The 24,077-nt window shown below is 45.4% G+C and overlaps 1 protein-coding gene across 1 annotated transcript in view; it reads left to right on the forward strand.

Annotated features, from left to right (window-relative positions):
* Nucleotides 1-540: 540 nt before the first annotated feature.
* SLC1A1 (solute carrier family 1 member 1) overlaps nucleotides 541-24,077 on the forward strand; it is a 62,356-nt gene continuing 38,819 nt past the window's right edge. Inside the window, exon 1 of the mRNA XM_084899521.1 lies at nucleotides 541-963. Coding sequence (XP_084755647.1) covers nucleotides 873-963 — 91 coding nt within the window. The 5' untranslated portion in view covers nucleotides 541-872. The remainder of the gene's footprint in view (nucleotides 964-24,077) is intronic.

The following is a 24,077-nucleotide window of genomic DNA, read 5'->3' on the forward strand; positions in this document are numbered from 1 at the left end:
GGTCCACAGATGGTCTTGTTGGACCTTCACTTCCCCTCCCCGCCACTCAACGAGGAGACTTAATAATACCTGGGGCCGAGGGGGCGAGGGGATCCCCTAGGAAAGTCCAGGTCTCTTCCTTTCCCTCCTCCTGGAGGCTGCGTGGGAAAGCAAAGGGGACCCAAGAGGGAACTCAGTTTCCCCCCAACTCCTCCTGCCCAGAAGAGCGCCACGTTCCCCAGGGATGCGCTGGCAACGGCTGGTGTGGAGAAAGGGGACCGGAAGGGGTGTGCAGGGTCAAGGCCAAAGCAAAGGGGTCAGTGGCTCCTCCCGCTCTGGATCACGCCGAGGAGGGAACCCTAAATGCGAAAACCTAGCCTGACCTTTTTTTTTTTTTTTTTTTTTTTTTTTTTTTTAAGGCGAGACATTCCGGGAGAAGGCGGGGCCCCGCAAGTCCCCGGAGGAGCTCCGGGGCTGCAGCCCAGCGCAGGGCGCGCTCCCACGGCTGGCTTCCCCGGCCCCGCGGGCGCCGCACACGCACCGCCCGCCTCCCGCTGCCCGCTCCGCCCTCCCCTCTCGCTGGTTGGCACGCGCCGCCCAGGAGGAGCCGGGCGCCCCGCCGCGCAGTCACCGAGCAGGAGGCGCAGGAGGCGCAGGAGGCGCGGCGCACTGATCTCAGGTGGCGGCGGTGACAGCAGCGGGGACAGCGGCGGCGGCAGCGGCAGGCAGCGCACACCCTCTCCCCGCACCCGCTCCCCGACGCCGCCGCGTCCCGCCTCCTCTCCGCGCCGCGGAGCCCCGCCGGCCCCCGGCCCCCCGCGGCCCCGGCGCGCACCCCCGAGCCCCGCGCGCTGTAGCGGCCGCCCCGGCGGCCCCGAGCCCTGCCGCCCGCCATGAAGAAGCTGGCGAGGAAGGGATGCGACCCCAAGCGCTTCCTGAAGAACAACTGGCTGCTGCTCTCCACCGTGGCCGCCGTGGTGCTAGGTGAGCGGAATGGCACGCGCCCCGGCGCCCAGGCCGCGTGCGGGGCGGGCGGGCGGGTGCGAGGGTGGGCCGGGCGTTGCGCACCCAGTGCCCGGGTCCCCGTGGCTTCGGAGCGACCCCACGCGGGAGCTTGCCTCGCCCACGGTGTTGTTTTGTGCACGGGCAGAAGAACAAAGCTCATCGGAGCTCCCATGTATGGGTGCCCCAGGAGCTGAGCTGCCGGGTCCTGCTTTACCCCCCGCCCCCCCCCAAAAAAAAAAAAAAAAAAAACGATCAAAAAGGTTTGGAAGGGGGAAAAGGAAGCAAGTAGCTCTCGGTTCTTCCCCAAGTGGAAACAAACCTGGGGGGGGAGAGGGTGTTGAATGGTATCTGCTCTCCAATTTTTGGTCTGAACCACGCTACCCGGACAGAGATGTGGATTACATTTCCCATTGGACTGGACGGCCAGGGCGGTAGGGTGGGGTGTTGCCCCTGCTTCCCAGGGGGCAATGTCTGGAAAGGTGCCTTCCTAGGCAGCGAGCACGAACTGACTGCTGGCACCCCGGTTCTGAAAACCTGCCACATGCGTGCCAAATTCAGGTGTGATGGGAGTGGGGAGAAGAGACCTACCTAGCAGAACTCTGTTTTCCCCCTTCTCTAATCCGCAATGGTGTAGACATCGGCTCCCTGACCTTCCTTACTCTCCACACTGTTCTTCTATTGAAAATAATTTTTCAAGTCATATTTGTTTTTCAATAAAAATGTATTGCAGTGATTCACGCCTGGCAGATCTCTGGACTGGGTGGATGTCTGAGCCATTGCTCAGAGGTATGAGTTGTTCCTGTTTGGGCTCCGGATTTCTGCCAGGTTGTCTGTTTTACAACTTGGGCTCTGGGGATGCTCCTCTTTGAGTTGGAGCCAGCTCTGTCTCCCTCACTCTGAGTTCTCACAGGTGAGGACACACAGGAGGCAAGACTCCTTCTAAGTCCCCACCTTCCACTTGGAAACAGAAGCTGGGACCATCCGTTGGCATGGTTCAGGAGTTGAGTGTCAACCTATGAACCAGGAGGTCTTGGTTTGATTCCTGGTCAGAGTGCAGTCGGCACCTCCCTCTGCAGCTGCTACTTCTGCATCTCAGAATATTTGGTGTTGCCTGCTCCCTCACATAACCCTCCAGAAACTTGTGCAAAGTAAAGTCAGGTTTCTAGTAAATAAGTTATCGTTCTCTGTCTTAGCAGAGGCCATTTGTGGGAGGAAAGCAGAGAAGTAGAGAACCAAGTCTTGACCACTTAACTCTACTGTATCTCCCCCTAGAAAGGTCAAGTGGCTTCGGGCGGTTTTAGGGAAGATTTCTCTTTCCCCACCGTGTTCAAATGACTACTTGTCGCAAAGACAGTGATTAGAATTCCCTGCGGTCAAATAGATGAGAGGATCTTGATTGTTTTCTTCATGAAGAGAGTCCAGAATTGATGCTATCTCTGTTTAAGGACATTTTTCAAGGGTAACCCTAGCCTGACATTTCCCTCCCAATTCCCTGTGGAAGTGGAATCCTGCTTTTTCAGCCACGGGGTTCTCCAGAGAGACTCGCCTGTTAACCGAGTGTTGCTGGCTTGGAAAGGGTTTTGAGCAGTTGTCCCCTGGCCTTTAGAGCCTGTTGCGTAGGTACATCTTTGGAGTCAAGAAGGATTGCTTGCCTATTTTGCACACCCGGCATTTGGTCCTGATGGTCATTTTCCCTTCACTTCTAATGTGAGTGAGCCCAGGATCTTGATTCAGAAAGAAACCCCCCATATAAACATTGTAAAGGCCCAGCTGAAGTCTTCCTAGACATTTGCCCCTCCAGGAGCAACACAGGGGAGTTCCCGAGTGTTTCTGCTCCTGGTCTGAGAAGTGTCAAGCCTGGGCCACCCCCAGTGTACCCATCCATCACAGGCACTTCCCGAGATCCTCCTTTTTCCCCCTTTCTTCGGAGCACTGGGCCTGTGTGGACATTACTAGTACACCTGTTTATGCTGTCTCGTTAGTTTAACCAGAAGTGAAATTCCAGCCAACTTATAGCAGTGACACAGAGTCCATTCCTAAGAACTTACTAGTTCATGATATTAAGTTTATTTTTATGATCTTAGTTGGTACAGAAAATCACAAATACTGTCATGCAATTTCCCTTCTGGGCCTTTTAGCACGTGGATCTTAAAGATGTATGAACTCTTAAATACTGAAGGGCTGATTGCATCCATTAAAATGTTGGTCCCTGCTGTAATTCAGCAGCCTTGACAACATTCAAATATTTTTATTATTAAAATGAGGGGCAAAAGTATGAAGCAGCTTAAAGTCTTTGATTTTTCAAGACATAGTATATCTTTATTAGGTGTGAAAGTTCATTCTTTCCATGGACAAGAAGATACTAACTGCTGAACATTTTTCTCAGATTCTTAGTCAGGAGATAATGGGACTGTTGAGTTAAATAACCAAATTTGTTAATTTCTGTGAAAGCCTACAAAGTCTTAGAAATAATATCTTGGCTATTCAACTGAGAGGCCTTTACACAAAAAACTATTACGGACAGTTTTCATTGCCTTCATGGCAGTTCTTACAGGCTTTATCGTGCTTCTGTGGTGTATTAGAATGAGCACAGAGCCTGGACTTGATAGTGCTGGATTTGAATTCTGGCACTACCAGACTCTACCATTTAGCCAAATCTCTCATTCTCTGGGATCCTCAATGTCCTCATCTGGAAAATAGAGGTATTTTTCATGACTTCATTTGTTATTAGGGTTGATTAATATAGTGTGAAAACACACAGTTGTAGCACAGAATAAGCACTTCATAAGTGTTATCTTAAGGTAAATCGCAATAGTTTTATTTTGAGGAAGTTAATATTTTCTTACGAAATAAAGTCTCCTGGTATTTCTGTTCTGCTTCGTATCTGCCTTATACTACAGAGTCCAAAGTGATCCGAGTGTTTGATGGCATGCTGTATCGAAGGCCCAGGAGTGGAGAACCTTTTTTGTCTGCCAAGGGCCATTTGGATATTTATAACATCATTCCTGGGCCATACAAAATTCTCACCTTAAAAACCAGCCTGCTATATTTGGCCAAACATTTAATTAACTCGCCCCTAATGCCTTGGCAGGGCCAGACCAAATGATTTCTCGGATCTTAAACAGCCCGTGGGCCATATGTTCCCCAAATACCAGCCTCCAGGGCACTATTCATTTTTTTTTAAAGGATATTTTTTTAAATGATTTTTTATTTTTATTTTTTAAATGATTTTTTAAAAGACTTAATCATTTTGTCTTGTGCCCCATAGCTCGATTCTAAATTCATTTAACAGGCTGAAACAGTGAGGGAAGAATTTTTGTGCTTCAAGAGGGAATTCTGTTCACACAGAATCGCGGGGTGAGAAAGCTGTGCCAGGGCATTCTAATTCCGGTCACCCAATACTCATATTGGGCCTAATGTTGGTAAAGCACTCCGCACCCTGTTCACAGCATAAAGCCTGGTCTTTCTGTCCAGACAGGTTGTGCTTTATCTCAGTCATTGGGAAAATCTGATTTCTAGATAACGGATTTTTTTTTTTTTTTCAGGAAAGGAAATAGATGTTACTTACACCACAGAGCTAGCGAGCTTATTTATTCTGAATAATTTTCTTTGGAGTACCCAAGGAAGCAATCCTTTCTAGATTCAGATTCCATTGTCTACAACCAAGAACCGTTCTTAGGAATACCCTTGCCTCAGCCTTGCACTTCCTGCGCTGGAATTCCTGTAGATGCATATCTGGTGGTGCTGATTTGAGTCACGGGATATGCTTTCTTGCTCTGCCTGTTTTTATGTGTCTGTGAAACCCCTGAGGACAGGGGCGAGCCGCAGCTCAGGCTAGTTCCAGGCCCAGCTCATCACCTGAGCGGAACCTTGCGTACCGTACCGCAATGTTCAAAATAGATCTTGTTTTTCAGGAAGCTCATTTGTTGTGGAAGGACCCAGGCCTGGTACTGCTGGGCCTCTAACCAGCTAGCTCAGCCTTGGAATGTGCCTGCAATAGCCAACACTTAAATCTTTCATTCATTCAACAAGTATATATTAGGCACCTACTGTGTGCCAGGGACTGCTCTCGGGCTAGGGCATACAGCAGTGAACAAAACAATAAAAACCCTATCCTTCTGGAATTTACTTGTAAATGGAGAGAGGTAATTTATTCAGTAAACAGAATAAACTGGTAAAAGACAATAGAGTTTATTAGAGGGAGAGCATGCTCTAGAGCAGTGGTTCTCAACCTTTGTATGCCGCGACCCTTTAATACAGTTCCTCATGTTGTGGTGACCCCCAACCATAAAATTATTTTTGTTGCTACGTCATAACTGTAATTTTGCTACTGTTATGAATAGTAATGTAAATGTGTGTTTTCTGATGGTCTTAGGCGAACCACAGGTTGAGAACCGCTGCTGTAGAACCTAAGACCATTTGAGCAGAGAAGCGACTTGGTCTGGTTGTATTTTAATCAGCTCTCCTGGGCACCTGTTTTGATCATAAACTGCATTGGCAAGAGCGGGAAAAGAGAGACCAGTTTAGGAGGCTAGCACAGTTAACCTATGTGTGTATTTTACTTGTTACCCTCGTCTAATCTCATTTCCATCATGGCTAGTGAAATCTTGGGAAATGCTTATGGGAAAAAAAAGTGTGCAATTATAACGTAGCCATTGTTGCGATTATATAGATGAGAAAACTGAGATTCAAATAATAATTGGCAACACCGGATGGTCCTGTTCCTTCCCTTCTCCTCCTTCAGGCTGCTTCTCCTCCTACGTCTTGCACCCCATCTCCTTGCTGATCCACCTGGGAGTCATGGTCCTCTGGCTGAGGGCTGCGGTGGAGTGAGGAGTAGGAGTTCTATACCACGCACTGAGACTGAGAAGGGGCAGCAGTGTGTCTCCACGGGACTCTCAGAAAGGCAGTGGAGAAACATCGCTCCAGTGGCATTTGATGAGCAGTCTGGTCTCCACTCTGGGCTCAGACCTACCCTTACCCCTCTGCCCATGAGGCTGCCTTGCTTTTCTTTCCGCCTCCAAATTCTGCCCTTCCTACCTTTTAATTAAGTGACTTGGTATGACGGGAGTAGAGGGTGCGATTAAGTGACAGGGGAAAAACAAAAAAAGCAAGGCTGCACAGGAGGTCGGGGGCAGATCCTGGGGAACCTGCAATGCCATGCTGACGAGTTTGGGCATGATCCTGAGGATGAATTGAATTGAGTAGTAACAAGCTCTGAGCTGTGCTTAGAAAAGACCACTGAAGTGGATGGATGTGGAAAATGGATCCAAGAAGGGAGCAAATGTGCAGGTGGGCTGATCCCCAGGGGTTTACTGTGAAGGTCCAGGCAGGGAGAGATGGAGACCCCCACTGGGCAGCAGCATTGGGAGGGGAAGGGAAAAGACAGCCACATCTTCAGTGGGTTAACCTGAGGGGCCTTCGCTGGGTTTGGTCCACAGGAGAAGGAGAGGGTGACCTCTAGCAGAAGAGGGAGTCCTGGGAGGGACACTAGCTTGAAAAGATTTACGATGCTCTCCCACTGTACAGAACCAATGGCTACTTGGTATTTATTAGTTAGAATATATTCTAATTTTCTGTCTCTCTTGCTACCCATACATCTTTGAGGGAAGGAATTCTGTGTTGGTCTTCTTAGTACCCACAGCACCCGCCACATGGCTGGTAGTCTCAATACATGAGTTGAATTGTTGAGTCATTTATAACCCAGAGAGTTAGTAAGGCATTGTTTTGGTTTATTGAGTGAATAAGTGAGCTCAAAGTCTAACTTGAGAATAAAGTGAGAACATAAAGTAAATGAGACTCTAAAAAGCTATGTAAGAAAGTATATCTGATAGTTAAACTCTCTGGGCCTTTGTTTCTTATCAGAAAGAAGAGGGGTTTGGATTAGGTAGAAGAGCAAAGAGGATTTCACTCATGTGCCAACTCCCATTTATGTCCCGTATGCTACATTTGTTGAGAATGGATTGGAAACAAAAGTTCTGAAATTGATTGCTTATGTCTGTCAAAGGCTTAGGATCGGGAAGTAGTAGCACGTGTTCTGGATAGAAAATCTCTTGAGGTTCCTTTTAGCTTTATGAACCTTTAGTTCTATGATTGTATAGTAATTCCTTGGTTCATTGCTAGGAGGCAGAGAAACTCTTCCATAGAGAACTAAAGGAGGGTTAAAGGCCATTACTGGAGGATAAAATGACCTTGACATTGACTCAGTTCTGCATTTGAACGGTTTAATCAGTGACTTGAGTATAATAATGTAAATTGTATATGGGGCTATTATGAGGGCAATGTTCTGTGACAGCATTGGATTATCCATTAGAGTAGTAATATGAGTTCAGTAAACCTATATTATTTCTAGATGTGTATATATATATTTTGCACATAGCTAACCTATGTACCTTAGAAAGAAAGGTCCTTTAGCTGGCTTGGCCCGAGTTCCACATAGTGAACAATTAGGAAAGGAATTTTGGGCTTTGAGTGACTATTTTTGAAATCAAATCAGAACCCACCAGATTTAGGGAATCACTAAGATGATTCTGATTTTTTGGTTGTTCTCTATGCATAGTATGTGCCTTAAGTCTATCAAACCAAAACCTCACACAAAATTATCTAGACACAAAATTATAAAATGAACCTTAAAATTTCATTTTAAGTGTTAGACTCCTCTCATCAGGGTTGGTATAAACATTCTTCGTGTATCTGTTGGGGAGGACTTTGAATGTAAATCGCTAAAAGTGCATAGAAAAAGGAAAGGGGCTAAGGGGCTGTGTGTCTGTCTGTCTGACTTCTTCAGCTTGAGTACTCAGAAAAGAGAAGGCTGTTGATAAATACTCAGTATCTTGTTAGATGTTGCTTAATCGGTGATGCAGTGTTTACAGATTTGAGCAGCAGGCGTAAGAGATAAGGGAAGCTTCACATGACTCAAGAAGTAAGAAATGACTGTGTGCTAAGTCAGGATGTGGTAGGGCTTGTGTAGTGCCTGAGATTTAGGATAAAAACCCTGAGTTAGCCAGACAAGGCGTATATAAATGGTCTTATCACGTGAGCACTTGCTTGCAGCGAGAAAAGGATTTCCACATTAATTAACTGTGAGAAATTGTGATTACCTTGAACAGAGCCGAGACTGAAATAACTGTCCTGGAGGGAGGGACACCCCTCGTGCCAGGGGAGCTCTGTTGGCCTGAGGGATTTGCAGACCTCCCTGGTGTTGGTGTCACTGGAGATCGGGGCTCACGTTTACTGCGGGGACTCGAGCCCTGTCAAAGAAAATGCACTCATTTTAAATGACGTCGAGTGGCCCATTTAAACTCCCCTGCAGCAGTGTCTGTTAGTGTTTCAGTGGCCTTCCCTGTTTTGAATGTTACCCATACAATCTATAATAAGAGAAGGCAGCATTGGGGACAGTCCTGTTAAGCCAATAACTCACTTCAGAGCTGTAGGTTAGCTCACGGACAGATTTGGAAGGAGGTAACTCATTACACTTGCTGAGGCAACAGCCCCGCGTTGCAACAAAGAGTGCTCTATGGCAATTAATGGGCTGCACAGGGACACCTCTGTTAATGGAAAGGAAGTGTTTCTGTGACGCGCTCCTTGCCAGAAGTGTTGCTAACCCTGGGTTTGCACCGCCTGCCCCATTACCTACCAGGGGTATTTCCTTCCCAGCAGATCCTCCTGAATTTTCTGGGATGGATGGACCCAGGCTGAGTCACAGAGAGTTCACGCTGGGTGTCCCAGATCATTCCTCTCCCAGGGCTAGGCCCAGCCGGGTGAGCTCACGGCCGCCATCCCCACTCAGGCTGGGAGGACACTATGCCTCATTTTCCACCTGGAGACCCGGGACCACAGTGAGGGAATAAGACCCTCTCACCAGTCACTGCATGCTCAAGTTGAAGGCTTGGTTCCCAGGGCCCTTTGGGTTGCAGAGTCCCTAACCATATCCACAGACAGAACGGTTGTGACAGCAGATCATGTGTCCAGGAAGGCTCCTGGATCTAGCATCATGGGACTTTCCACTAGATCTGCATGTTGAAGCAAAGAGATGGCTGTTGGGGTCAGAATTTCAATTCAGAAAGCGCCTTCGAGGGGTCCACCCTGTGTGTCTTTACTCTTATTACGGCCCTGAGACAACATCTCTGGGCTCAGTGCTCTCAAGTGGCTAAAACTGCATTTAGTTACTCAAATAAGAGGGAATCCCTTGCCGGAGAGAGCTTAAGTGAGATCATACACTAGTCATTAAATTACTTTTCTATCACAGTTCTATTGCTTTAGAGTTACCTGGTTCCTTGTAACTCAGTAAAGAATTAAGTCAACAAAAACATCCACCAGCCCCAGAAATGCTTAACTATAGAAAGCCCAAAGTCCAAGCCTCTTCTTTGCATTCCTGGGAAATAAAGTGATCTGGCGCTATTTCTCTGCGTATTTCATATACTTAATTGTTTTTCCGAGCCATCTAACTATGGTATAGGTTTCATATGAGATTCCCCAAATTATAGACAAAGAGGTAGACATTTTCCCTTTTGAAAAGTTCTTTCTCTTATGGTTAGCCAAGTGTAATAGCTAATATTTAGTGAGGGCTTGCTATGAGATGGATGCACATTTCTTTTCCATTTGACCTTTAGACAGTGAAGTAGAGCATTTACTTATTTTACAGATGAGGGGACTAAGACTTACAAGGCTTAAGTTATCTAGCCGAGGTCAGAGTCAGAGCTGGGATTTATACCCGGGACTGCCTGACTGCAAAACTTAGGTTATTCACCATTAAGCAAGGCTATTATACTTCCTGGCAAACCTTGATATACCTAATTGAAATTTCAGTTCAGAACTGGCCCGTGTTTCTCAGTAGTTAGAGCATTGTTCCACACACCAAAGGGTGACTGGTTTTATTCCCAGTCAAAGGCATGTACCTGAGTTGCAGGTTCCATCCCTGGTCTTTGTTGGAGTGTGTACAGGAGGCAACTAATCAATGTGCCTTTCTCACATCAATGCTCCTCTCTCTCTCTCTCTCTCTCTCTCTCTCTCTCTCTTTCTCTCTCTCTTTTCCCCTTCTCTTCCCTTCCTTTCCCTTCCCTTCCCTCCCTTCCATGCTCTTTAAAAAAAAATCAGTGGACTATGGGGATAATAAAAACTGAAAAGAAAAAAAAACAATGGAAAAAATATCCTTGGGTGAGGATTTAAAAAAGAGAGTTCAAATCATTCTTGCAGACTTCACTCTTGGCATCCTAGATAATAAAAGGCTAATATGCAAATAGACCAAACGGCAGAACGACTGAACAACCGGTTGCTATGATGTGCGCTGACCACCAGTGGGCGCATGCAGTACATGGTGGGCATCAACAGCAGGCCTCCGAGCATGGAACATGGATGGCATTGGCTACAGTGAGAGGGTGGAGCAGGTGAGCAGGGATGCCAGGCCAAGGCGAGGTGCTGGTCACTGTCATTGGGGCAAGCCTCTGGTGGTTACTGAAAATTCTTTGCTTCCACACGCCACGGTCTCACTGGGTGCTCGCACCAGCTGCCAGCTCCTGGCAGCAGTAGGAGTGGGGCTGCAGGCAGACAGGGGACTGGGGGCTGTGGTGGGAGGGATGGGCCATGCAGGAGCGTGGAGGATAGGCTGTGAGACCTGCCCCTGTGCCCACCATAGCCTCATGGCCCACAGTTCCTTTCAAGGTGCACGAATTCGTGCATTGGGCTCCTAGTAACTAAATAAATCCTGTTATCATCCCTCTTTCTCCATTCCTTCTCTTTGTCTCTTGCCTATTCTTTATTCTGTCCCTTAACTTGGAGCATTCACAGCATTTAGTCCTTTCCCTATTCTTTGTAAACCTTCCATTTGAACTTGCCTCATCCTTGCTTTACCCAGATGTGTTGTACTTTCCTACCCTAGTACTTTTGCTTGTGTTTCACCCACTGCGGTCCCACCCATCCTTGAAGATGGATCTAATTTTTACTTTCATCATATAGACTTTTCTGACTACCACAGTCAGAGATAATCTCTCTTTGCTGTACTCCAATAACCCTTAATTTACATTCCCAAGTTATACTGCATTTGCACCACCACTCCCAGTCCTGCCCGAGGCATACATCACTAATTGATTACAACCCTCTTTGCCTCGGAGCTTTGTGACGGCCTCAGAATCCCCAAAACTATACTCCAGACAACCTCTGTTAATCAAAGGGAATGTGCACGTAAGATGAAAAGTATTGTGCATTACTGTGAAAATCTATTCATTTAGCATTTAATTAGAAACTCAATTTAAATCGAACAAGTATTGATGATCCTGGTAAGAGATGCAGAGTTGAGGTCTGTGTTTTGTCTTAGTCTATCAGATTCAGTATGTGCACAAGTATTAATAGCACGAGCCTGATAGATAAAAATTAAAAAATAACATGATCCCACATGTGGTAAGTGCTATAAGAAAGCTACAATGTACCACGGTCCTTCAGCAAGAGATGGGATTGAGAAGGGGTCCTGAAGGATGCCGGGAATGGCCTTGAGCAGCTGTGCCTGGATTCCTAGGCCTGAGAATTGGGGAGAGTACAAACCCAAGTAAAGATAAGCATATGAGTAAGGAGGTCTTTATCCTATCTTGAGTCCAATTTCAGTATTGTGTGGAACTACTACTACTACTACTATTATGACTTCTCTTTCTTACCTCAGTTTCCTGAGAATTTAAAAAAAAAAAAAAGTGCTGTTTTATATAGGCCTATCACACTCATAGCATTGCACCTACTTAGAAAGGAGGTGCTTCAAGTATTTTTGACTGATTACAAAACCTTCATTGAATAAGAGGCAAATCCTTGACAAACCTACCCCACTGATCCCCTACTTACCCACCTATTTGTATCAGTTTTTTGAGTGAAGACTCGGGGGAATTCTTGCCCAAGCCTAAATATACTTTACTACTCGTTTGGGGATCCCAGAAGAGCAAGCCTTGAACATTTTTGAAGCCATTTTATTATGAGCTCAGCCTGGCCCTGAAACTCCCAGACTGGAGGGCATCTCTCTACCTGAGGAAGACCTGAGGGTGCCCAGACCAGTGCCAGAACCAGTCTAATCTTCAGAGAGCTTTCTGGACTAGAAAGAATGGAAGATCCATCTGGTTTCCTGAAGTTGGACCATGGCTGGAGCTGAATCAGCTGTGGATGGTACAGTCTTTTCGAATGTGGTCTTTAGCAACCCCTCTCTTTTTTGTTTTTTCAATTATGGTTGACACCACCTGGCCTGTGTGGCTCAGTAGTTGAGCATTGACCTATGAACCAGAAAGTCACAGTTTGATTTCTGATCAGTGCACATGCCCAGGTTTCGGGCTTGATCCCCAGTAGGGGCTTGCAGGAGCCGTTCAATGATTCTCTCTCATCATTGATGTTTCTATCCTCTCTCCCTCTCCCTTCCTCTCTGAAATCAATAAAAATATATCTAAAAGGGGGGGGGAATTACAGTTAACATACAATATTATACTAGTTTCAGGTGTACAATATAGTGGTTAGACATTTATATAACTTATGAAGTGATCACCCCAATAAATCTAGTGCTTATCTGACACTGTACAGTATAGTTATTACAATATTATTGACTGTGTTCCCTGCTCTGTACTTTATGTCTTTGTAAGCAATTCCAGTTTCCTTTAGTGAACTTGTTTTTCTCCCTTCATGCATCCTCTCACATCCTTGTCCATTTTCTGCCCATCTTTCTCCCTGTCTGGAGATTATTTTTGTGACAAGTAATCAGCCTGTCTGCGCTGCTTGTTCTGCTTGGATAAGCACTAAACTTGGTCATTAAGAGTCTGAAGATGGGATTTTACTTTTTTATCAGCAGAAGTTAATTGTCAACCAGGAGACATCATAGGTTTGCTCCATCTCTGCGTCCCCTTCATTTCTTTCTTTCTTACACCTAGAGAACGACTTAAGTTTTCACTACATGGAGAGTCTGAGGTCCACTGAGTAATGGGGCTTGAGATCTTGTTGTCGGTCCAGAACCCACAGACCCTCAGAAACATACCCAGATCACCCCTGGAACTGGTTTGCCACCTGCACCGAATATTAGTATTTTCTACTAATCTTTAGCTAGCTTGTTTATTTTGAAGGAAAAAAAAAATCTAAAAACTAAAAGTTTATAAACTATTGTTTCAGTGAAAATGATGGAGAGTAAGGTTTGGTTGCTTTTTCAACTTCCAATGAGTAACCATAGGAGTCTGGACTTACTGACTCTCAGACCTAGAACCCTGGAGTTTCCTGAAGTGGTGCTCATCTCTGAGCTCTTGCAGGATCTGTAAATCCTGCTCAGTACTCTTCTGTGCTCTGTGCTCTGTGCTCTGTGCTCTGTGAAAAGGGGCTGGCCAGTGCAGTGGGAGGGGTGTGCACCTGTGACTTTTTGCTTGGATTTTCTCTTTCTTCCTACAGACAGATTCTATCTCCCCTTGTACAGCCTCCGCCCAGTGCCTCAGGGAACATCTGTTGTCTGTGAGGGAAATTCTGAGAAAGGAGATTAAAGATCCCCATAAACATAAAACATTTTGAGATTCCAAGAATAAAAACCCTCAGTGTTGCTTTGAAAAGACTGTACTCCCCATGTGTGAAGACCCTAGAAGACGAGGCCATCTTTGTGTGTTTGCTGGGGTCCAGCTCTCATCCTGCACCAATAGGCAGCTGGGCCCTTTTCAGTGGCTATATTACATTCTCCATGTAAGTGTTCTTTCCTTTCACAAACAAGCTGGCCTGGTTTAGCCTTTATTCTCCCAGTGAGGATTATGAGAAGCATCTGAGCTATTACAGACAGAGATTGCAGACCCAGCCTTTCAACATTGCAGACCACTTTCATTTTAAGCAAATTCATAGCCCTGGCTGGTTTGCCTCAGTGGATGAAACATCGGCCTGTGGACTGAAGGGTCCCGGGTTCAATTCTGGTCAGGAGCATGTTCCTGGGTTGTGGGCTCAATCCTCGGTGTGGGGTTTTGCAGGAGGCAGCTGATCAATGATTCTCTCTCATCGCTGATGTTTCTCTCTCCCCCCCTCTTCCTTCCTCTCTGAAGTCACTAAAAAAAAATTTAAAAAAGGAGAAATATCATAGAATTCTTCAAATATGTCTTAACTACTTGGAAACAAAGGTAAACTTTCCTGCAGTCCTTGGAGTGGGGAAGGAGAAGTGAGAGGTACAGCTCCACAGAAATTGGGGGTTGGGATCAGAAGGGAAGGGTATACAGCTGGCAGGCAGGACTGGTGGTTAGGAATCATGGAGAATAGAGTTCAGGGAGACACAAGTGTTTGAAGCAAAGGTGAAGAGCAGGCTGAGTCCCAGTTACTTAGACTTAGCATTCTGGATGCAGGGTTCATCGAACGGGGAGTTCCAGCCTTGTTGACAGGTCTAGTAAGTCCAGGATGACTGGCTTGTTTTTCCCAGAGGTCCATCTCTTTCTCTGCCTTCAAATTGCTCCTGACTAAAACCCACTGTGGGGGAGATGGTCAGATTTCATCTACACCTGGGGAGAAGGCTTTCTATGATTGTACAATGAACCAAGAAGGTATTTATGGGAGTTGTGAAACTGGTTATTACAAAGAGGTATTATTCCCAGACAATTGGTGTTAAGCCTCAGGAAGAGGTGTGTCCTTCGAGCATAGGAATCCAGAATCTTTCCAAACTGTATAAGTTGGGGTGAGAGGACTTGTCATTCCTTCAGTGCCTTGGAGGCCAAATATTTGCTGAGATCTCCAGACTGGGAGAGAGTAGATTGTGACCACAAAGTAGATAAAAGGTCTTTCACAGGAATGCATGAATCACCCATGAGATTATCAGATATAAACCATTTCTAAAAGGTGTGTGTGTGGGTGGGTGAGGGGCCGGGAGTACAATAGAATAGACCGGAGGTTTAAAAAAAGAAAGGGTTTTTTGTTTGTTTGTTTGTTTTAGAATCCAGGGGTCAAGTCATAGATATTATCTCAGGAGATAACCCAAACACACCTCCTTCTGGAAGGTAAGGGAGTCTGGTTGCTCCTAGATTGACAGGTTCACTCACAAGCTGGACCTGTAAGCCAGTTGTATGCTTGCTGGAGAGACGGGTTCCTGTGGGCTGGTCCTACAACCAGCCTCATCCTCATTTGAATCCAAGGGGCTCTTTGGAGGGGGTCCCCAGAAGGCTGGGAGAAGTCCCAAGGCCTAGGAACCAGGCACCCAACTTCTCATGGGTGCATCACCATAGCCATTGTCCAAGGAGGACTATTTCAAGAGTCAGGACTAGTGGAGAATAGGGTATGTTTGGGTATGAAGGCCTTGGGGCAATATAACAGAGTTTATACCTATTGTCCTCTGACTCAGTTTTTTTGCTCTGCTAATGTCATCCTATATATTCTCCTGCCTTTTGTAATTATGTTTGATGATTACAAAAGAGAAAATATAAAAATTGCAGTGGCTTCCTGGGCATATGCCTTAAATAGCAATTACAGTATATTCCTGGTTCAGTTTAGTGCAGTAGGTATTAATCAAATATGCATGGAGTGTCAGGCTCAATGCCTGGGGCAATGGGTGGGTACAGAAGTGCATATACAATGCTTATGCCTCAAGAGCTTAAGACAGGGTGGTGTGTTGGGGGGGGGGGGGAGCTGGAGGCAGAGACATGGACACAAAATGGGTATGGGGCTTCACTACTTGAGCCAAATTAAGCAGAGGCAAGGTTGAATCATATATGAGCATTTATTCCAATAATGCCAGCAGTATGGAGAGAGCAGCAGGTCATCCTGAAAATTCTGCTCTAACATCTCCTACTAGCTGGTGATTATATAGGGATAAGGAAGAAGGGCTACATGCAAGAGGGAAGAGGGACTGGATAAGGGCTGCAGGGTCTGTGGTTCATGTGTTTCCTTCCAGGATCTTGAAGTCCAATAACAAGGTAGTTAATTTTCTCTGACCTTAAAAACCAGCTCAGCCCATTCCTGGGACCAGAGAATGGTCAGCATTCCTGAGGCAAATACCCAGAGAGGATCAAGGTCCAGGCACACCAACCCAAGTCAAAGTGTGTCCTGTCCTTTGCTCTCAAAATGTATTTTCTTTTCTGAGTAATGGACCCATCTGGGCTCCAAGGCATCCTGTCTTTTTACAGCCCTGTGCTTCTCCTTGCAACACATCCCCAGTTTCCCATTGTCTGTAAGAAAAACCTCATCTCTATAGTTAGTAAGGTGAAGAATCATGAAAAAACTCTGGTTTTATTCCTATTATGTGCCCTTCCCCGGCCACATCTGCTCTGATTGCTTTGGGCACTGTCGGGTATGGAAAGTAAGAGGACTTCTTAATTCCACATCTGCAGGGCCAGCTAAGGCCTGCCTGGTTATCTGGCCCAGGGACACACATGTCACATGGATCATGGAGGAAGTTGGGAAGGCTTTCCAAACACCTTGCAGCTGCATTTTTAAGTTGCTGAAGTGGTGATCAGGTCAAGTGGAAAAGTAGAGGGAGCAATGTGCAAAGGTCCGGAGAACTGGGTCTTAGCAGAAGTGATACAGTTGGTGCAGAGCCGGGTTGGACCAAGGAGCTTGGATACCACTCGGTGATGGGGAACCATTGAAAGGGCATTAAGTAGTGATTTAACCCGATGTGCATCTTGGGAAGATCGCACTGGTTTTGATATGGAGGATGAATTGGTAGAGACAAAACTAGAAGCAGGAAGAGCTTTAGAAGTTATTGAAACAGTTTTGGTAAGAAATGAGGTAGACCTGAACCATGGCAAGTGTCATTGAGGATGGAAGGGAGAGAGAGAGAGAGTTGAGAGTTGTTTACCCAGTAGAATCAGTGGAATTGGTGACTGCTCAATACTGTAGGCTGGAATGTGACGCAGCGTCATCTAGAATGTGCACACCCAAATGGCTTAGTTATCTCAGTTGTGTCACTTATTTCCTGTGGGGCCCCTCAGGCAAGTTACTTCACTTCCTTGTGCTTCAGTTTTGCACCTGAAAAATGAAGTTACCTCACAGAGTTTTGAAGATCACAGATAATTATGCTTAGACCAGTACCTGATACATACTCTTCTGCCCTCAATAAAGGTTTGCAATTATAACACAATTTCGAGAGATAGGAAACCCTTTCAGATCTCTATTTCTATGTAACTAATCACTCCCAAACTTTAGTGGCTTAACATACAATGATCATATTATTCCTTTCTGTCCTGAGAGTTGACTGGCTCAGTTAGGCATTTCTCCCTTGGGTTCTCTTTTGTGATTACAGGGTGATGGCAGCTGGGGCTAGAAGCAGCTACATGTGTATTGCATGACCTACTACTACTTGTCTGTTACCTGGAAGACTCAAACTCTGGTGTCTCTCTCTCTGTCTCTATCTCTATTTCTCTCTCTCTTTCTCTCCCTCTCTCTCTTTCTCTCTCTCTCTCTCTCTCTCTCTCTCTCTCTCTCTCTCTCTCTCTCTCTCTCTCTCTCTCTCATTTCCCATGTGGTCTCTCAAACAGCAGCTTGAGGGTTGCTGGACTTTTTACAGTGAGTGTCTCGGGAAGACAAACCATCAGAAGTGGCCCTTCCTGACCCGGCCTTCGAGCCTCACTTTTGTTCCTTCTCTTTGTCAAGGCTGTCCCAAAGGCCTACCCAGATTTAAGGGAAGGGGACAGAGACTTCATCTCCTGATGGGAGGAGTATCAAATGATTTGTGGGCTTATTTTAAAATCACTAGGGTAACCCAGGAAGAAAAGTCAGGGGTCTTCTAGGAAAAGAAAGATGGGCAGAGGAGCCCTGAAGGCAGTTGGCAGTCAGAATGAGGCAGGAGGTACAGGTGGAAATGGAATCTCTAAGAGCAGATAGGATCACTTTGGGAGAGTGTGCAGCCCAAGAAGAGGTTTCCTTGGGAAACACATCAATGCATGGGGGAATGGCCAGTGGTGGGGAGATGGAGAGCTTACTCAGCCTGGCTGGGGTCCTCCAGAAACCCATCTTGTTTTACCCCTAAGGTGTTGCAGTCTGATAACTCTTTCTCTGGGTCTCAGGATCTTCTTGACAAAAGAGTTGTCTTTCCAGCCAGAGTGGACCCTTGTTCACATCAAGCATCCTCTCCCACATCTCCCACCAGGTTGCTAAAATTGTCAGACTCCCCTGCCTCCCCTGCAGGCCAGGCAGTCCATGCAGGGAGGACTGGGTTCTGATCACTTCTGTCCTCCTCCCTCCTCCCCGTCAGGTGTTTTCTGAACTAAAAAAGTACTTGAAGTTGTTAGGCAAGTTCCTTCCCTTCAAGCACCTCAAAATGTCCTTCAGAATTTAAGCCACATTCTTGTAAATTGGCCTTCAGTTCCAGATCCTTTTTAGAGAACCATTGGTACTAGAACTAGCCTGGTTCCTCCTTTGTGAATTGCCGCAGGGAAAGAGCAGGTGACCTGTGAGTCAGTGAGAGAGCCAGGTTACAAATCCGACTTCAGGGCTGAGCCCTTCGCCCCAGCGGTGCCTCCAAAGACACAGTGTAAACTTACCCTGGATGGGCCAGAACATTTGGACAATGGAATACAATACACATCCAATGGTTCGTGACAGACTAAGGAACCATTCATCTGTCTGGTGGATTTAGTTTGAGGAAACAGGTGAGATAAAACGGGGCTTGCCGTTGGGACATGAGATAATCAACAGGGCTTTATCTGACCTCCGCTTCTCTCTAGAAAACAGATGAGTTAATGAACTGATTCATTCTCTGTCTCACCCACGCTCTGAAAAAAACCACCAACATCATCTTACCAAACCTTTCCCTGACCCATTTCATGGATCTTGGATTCTCATCCTCTTGCCTTCTCTCTCTCTCTCTCCCTCCTGGTGAAATTGGCTTACAGAGGTAGTTGCTGTGACCTCAAGAGTTTTTACCAATTGTTTTTAAGCTTTGAACATTTAAAAATTGAGCAGTTTCACACAAAGACCCAGATTCTTAGTTTCTCTTTAAAAATGCAGACAGTGAGGCCACCCTAGACCCTCATTTCAACGCAAGGGTGCTTGGCTGGAACTGTGAGGACCACCACAGACCTCTCAGGCCTGGGTCTCACTACTGCCCTGACCCCTTTGGACTTTTGTAATCTTTGTTGTAAACAGTGAAAATCATTCAAACATATTTAAAATTCATATTTAAGGACAGAGTAGTTCCTTCTTCCTATTTTAGAAAAGGTGACCAAGGAGTTGTTATTTCCTGGGGTGAAAGGTTATTCTTCAGCACCTGTCTATGGCTTCTTTCAGATGGAGAAGCCAGCAGGCTCATTCTGTCCCTCAGGGAAGAGCGAAAAACAATAGGTCACTCTTCTTCTCTAGTCACCTTTCAACACTGGTCACCTTTCAACTCCATTCTGTGGCAGTCCCTCCAGAAGCCACAGGGAACGCCCAACCTCATGCAGGGAGAAAAGGAAGAAGAGGAAGAGAATCTTCTTACCGGTACTTTATACTTTACTAGAGGCCCAATGCACAAATTCATGCACCTTGAAAGGAACTGTGGGCCATAAGGCTGCACTGGGAACAGGGGCAGGTCTCAGCCCATCCCCTGAGCCCCCAGCAGATATGAGAGGCAGCTGCTGGCCCCAAGCTCCCCTCAGGAGCAGGGGCAGGTGGAGAGGCCCTAAGGGGCTGGCAGCCACTCGCACCTGCTGACAGTGCCAAGCGATTAGAGCCAGCAGTGGATGTGAGCAGCGGCTCTGGAACCAGCAGCAAAAAATTTTCAGTAACCCCTAGAGGCTCACCCTGATGACAGCAACTGGTGCCCCTGCTCACCTGCTCCACCATCCCACCGCAGCCAATGCCCACCATGTTCTGCACACACACCCTGGAGGTCAGTACACATCATAGCAACCAGTTCGGATGTTCCACTGTTCAGTCATTTTGCATATTAGCCTTTTATTATATAGGATAATGAACTCATGGAAAGAAGAAACCAAATAAACAATCCCATTTACCATCACAACAAAAATATTAAGATACCTAGGAATAACTTAACTAAGGAGGTAATAGACCTGTACTCAGAAAATTATAGGACACTGAAAAAAAGATAAAAGGAAGACATAATGAAATTGAAGAATATACCATGTTCATGGATTGATAGAATCAACATTATTAAAATGTCCATACTACCCAAAGCAATGTATAGATTCAATGCAATCCCCATTAAAATACCAATGGCATATTTCACAGACCTAGAACAAACTCTCTAAAAAGTCATATGGAATAAAACCTTAATAGCTGCAGCAATCCCCAGAAAGAAGAACAAAGTTGGAGGGATCACAATACCAGATATCAAGCTATAATATATAATAAAGCCATTGTTCTCAAAACTGCCTTGTACTGCCACAAAAACAGACATATAGACCAATGGAACAGAACAGAGAGCTCAGAAATCACCCAAGCCATTATACTCAATTAATATTTGACAAAGGGGGCAAGAGCATACAATGGAGTCAAGACAGTCTCTTCAATAATGGTGTTGGGAAAATTGGACAGATACATGCAAAAAAAAATAAACTAGATCACCAACTTACACCGTACACAAAAATAAACTCAATATGGATAAAGGACTTAAATATAAGATGGGAAACCATAAAAATATTAGAAGAGTCCACAGGCAACAAAATAGCAGACATATGTCGTAGCAATATCTTTACCGATACAGCTCCTAGGGCAATGGAAACTAAGAAGAAAATAAACAAATGGAACTATATCAAAATAAAAGGCTTCTGCACAGCAAAAGAAACATCAATAAAACAACAAGAAAGCCCATTGCATGGGAGAATATATTTGCCAATGTTATCTCTGATAAGGGTTTAATCTCCAAAATTTATAGGGAACTCATACATCTTAACAAAAGGAAGATAAACAATTTAAGTTAAAAAATGGGCTAAGGACCTAAATAGACATTATTTTTCAAAAGTGGACATACAGAAGGCCAAGAGACATATGAAAACGTTCAAAGTCACTAATCTTCCAAGAGAAGCAAATCTAAACAACGAGGTACCATCTCACACCTGTCAGAATGGCTATCATCAACAAATCAACAAATGACCAGTGCTGGCGAGGATATGAAGAAAAAGGAACCCTCATGCACTGCTGGTGGGAATGCAGGCTGGTACAGCCACTGTGGAAAACAGTATTGAGTTTCCTCAGAGGGAAGGCAGGGACGGTGGGAGTGGGGAGATAAGAGATCAACCAAAGGACTTGTATGCATGCCTATAAGCATAACCAATGGACACAGACGTAGGGGGGTGAGGGCATGTGCTGGGGGGTGGGAGTGGCCGGGGAGAGGTCAATGGGGAAAAAAGGAGACATCTGTAATATTTTAAACAATAAAGAATTAAATATACATATATTTTAATTAAACAAAAGCTGTTGGTAAAACAAACAAAAAAATAACAGTATACAAGAAAACATTATTTGAAGTACTTAGCACAGATTCTGGCATATAGTATACTAGATGCCCAGTACATGGATTCATGCACCAGTGGGGTCCCTCAGCTTGGCTTGTGCCCTCTCGCAATCTGGGACCCTCGAGGGATGTTGGACTGCTGGTTTTGGCTCGATCCCCATAGGCCTGGGCCGAAGCCGGCAGTCCAACATCCCCTGAGGCATGTAGTAGTGCACAAAGCTTCAGGCAGCCGGGAAGGAGCCCCAGCCCCAGCTGAGCGCCGTGCCACTCTGGCTCATTCCAGCCCCGCTGTGCCTGCTACCGCTGCCACCGCTTGGTAGCGCTGCCACAGAGGCGGGTGAGGCTCGTGTCACCACAGCTGCGCTTGCCAGCCATGAGCCCAGCACATGGCGCCTGTCAATCAGCTGAGCGGTGCTCCAGCTATGGGAGCACACTGACCAAGAGGGGACAGCTCCTGCATTGAGTGTCTTCCCCCTGGTGGTCAGTGCACGTCATAGCGATCGGTCAACCGGTTGTCCAGTTACTTAGGCTTTTATATATACAGATACTCAATAACTGTTAACCATTCTATTATGATTAACTGCATTAGTATATGGAACGTGGAAACAATTTCACTTTTCACATATTTATGTTGATAAAGTTATGGGTGAATTTTTGCACTTCTTATTTCCAGTACAGCTGTGATAATAATGCTTGTGCAGTAAATACATCGAGGGTTAAAAAATAAAAAAAGAAAGCAAAGCTGTACTGACTCAGAGACATCTATTTTTGAGCCAGAGTTCATGTAAGAGCTTGCATTGGTAAAACTACTCAGCTCTAAAGAAAAAAGACGAGAAAAGGGACAGATATTTCATTGGAAGGGCAGGATAGAGAGACCGTCCTTCCCCCCAGCCCCCTTTTATTCAGGGTACACAAGTAGTTATTTGTTGATAACTCTATTCATTCTGTACTTTTTATTTTCTGGTTATCAGCATTAACATTAGGCAAAAAAAAAAAAACCAAAAAAAACACATTGTATTTGCTTAATATAATGTCTAGAATAATGGCATGGCTAGGTAACTATTTAAGTAATGGTTAAAAATATTTTTTTCCTCTGCCAATAATTCTTGTTCAACCAAGCCAAAATCAATCTGTGGATCACAGCACTATTCTAAGACTTTGATTAAAAATCACAGAAGGTTTTAATCTCCTTACTGCAAATATCCTAGAATGGAAACAATGCTATTTCCATGAATATGAATCAAATGCAAATCAACTACTATCCCTGGATTAAATTGTTATAACTCATATATAAGAATGAAGTCTGGGTAGGTAGGGCCTGGAAATTGGGGTGAGGGGGTGGTTAAAGGACTGGATAGGTTCATGAAATCATTACTTTTTCTTTGATTGCCAGAATTATTTCTTGAACAATAATTATTTTAACTTTTTTTTAAACAATTTTTTATAAACGTCATCAGGGATGGGGGGTGAGAATTACACATTATCTCCAAGATAAGGCTCTTGAACTAACAGTTGTTTGAAACAACATGGACATGAAGAGATAGCATCTTCTCTTTTAAGCTTAAATTTTTGAACATGAGCTTAAAGAAAAAAAAAATCTCTAGCTAAGATCTTAATTGCTTTCCTCCCTAATTTCTCCCTTTCCTGTTTTACCAGCATACGTAACATTTGGTGTAAAAACTGAAGAAAGCACGGCCAGCTCTCTTGGAGCTAATGAGCTGCCCCTATGATCCCATGTTAAAGTTGAGGACACCCAGGCTGAGATGATCACAGCATTTTAGGCATGAAGAGGGGCCTTTGAAGGCGTCTAATGCAACCCTTTTGCCCCTACCTCTCATTTGACCACTTGACAACTGGGGAAGGTTAACACCTTGTAAGTGGTGGAAGCAAAATTCAAGCCTGTCCTTCCCACACTGTGTTCTTCCCAGCCTGCCTCAGTGCCTGCTTGGGATCTTCTTGCCTGTGTGGAGGAAGGCAGCCCAGAAGTCAGTTCCTGGTATTTTCAGGGGCTAAGTACCAATTTTACCTTTGGGTTTCCTTGCGGGCCCTGCTGAAGGCCTTCAGAGAGCAATGCTTCGTCTTGAGCTTCTTCTCTAGCTCTGAGAGGGACCCTACCATGTGGATCTGACCTGTGAACCCTCAGACAGACACTTATTCCCAGCATCCTTTAGATTGGGAGACCTCTCCATGCTCCTTAATCCAGTCCAAGGTTCTGTCTCTGGAAAAGGGTAGGGAAAGATTGTGCCCTGTGAAAATCCTGACCTCATCTTAGAACCTGGAAAATCTTCCAGTGATTTTTCTTATCTCACATCTAATTTTTCCAGACTTGAGACCAAAATAAAGCACATCCATTCCCTAGGTGAAACTCCTGGTCATTCACCAACCACTTCCTATACTTGAGGATCCCAGGGGTGACATTTGTGGCTCAGGGTGAATCGCCCCCACTGCTTCTCCAGGTCTCGGTTGTTTTTTATATTCTTTTCAGTAAACGAGAGAGAGAGAGAGAGAGAGAGAGAGAGAGAGGGAGGGAGGGAGGGAGGGAGGGAGGGAGGGAGGGAGGGAGGGAGGGAGGGAGGGAGGGAGGGAGGAGGAGGAGGAGGAGGAGGAGGAGGAGGAGGACTGGAATACAATTTGTAATAACTCAAGCACAAGCTTGAAAGAAAGCTTTCATTACTAAGCACAGTAACCTATTTATAGTGTTTGTCACCTTTGATTGCTTTCAAATGACTCCTTGTGGTGA

The sequence above is a fragment of the Pipistrellus hanaki genome, assembly GCF_964339955.1.
Source record: "Pipistrellus hanaki genome assembly, chromosome: 11".
In the NCBI taxonomy this organism is placed as follows: Eukaryota; Metazoa; Chordata; class Mammalia; order Chiroptera; family Vespertilionidae; genus Pipistrellus; species Pipistrellus hanaki.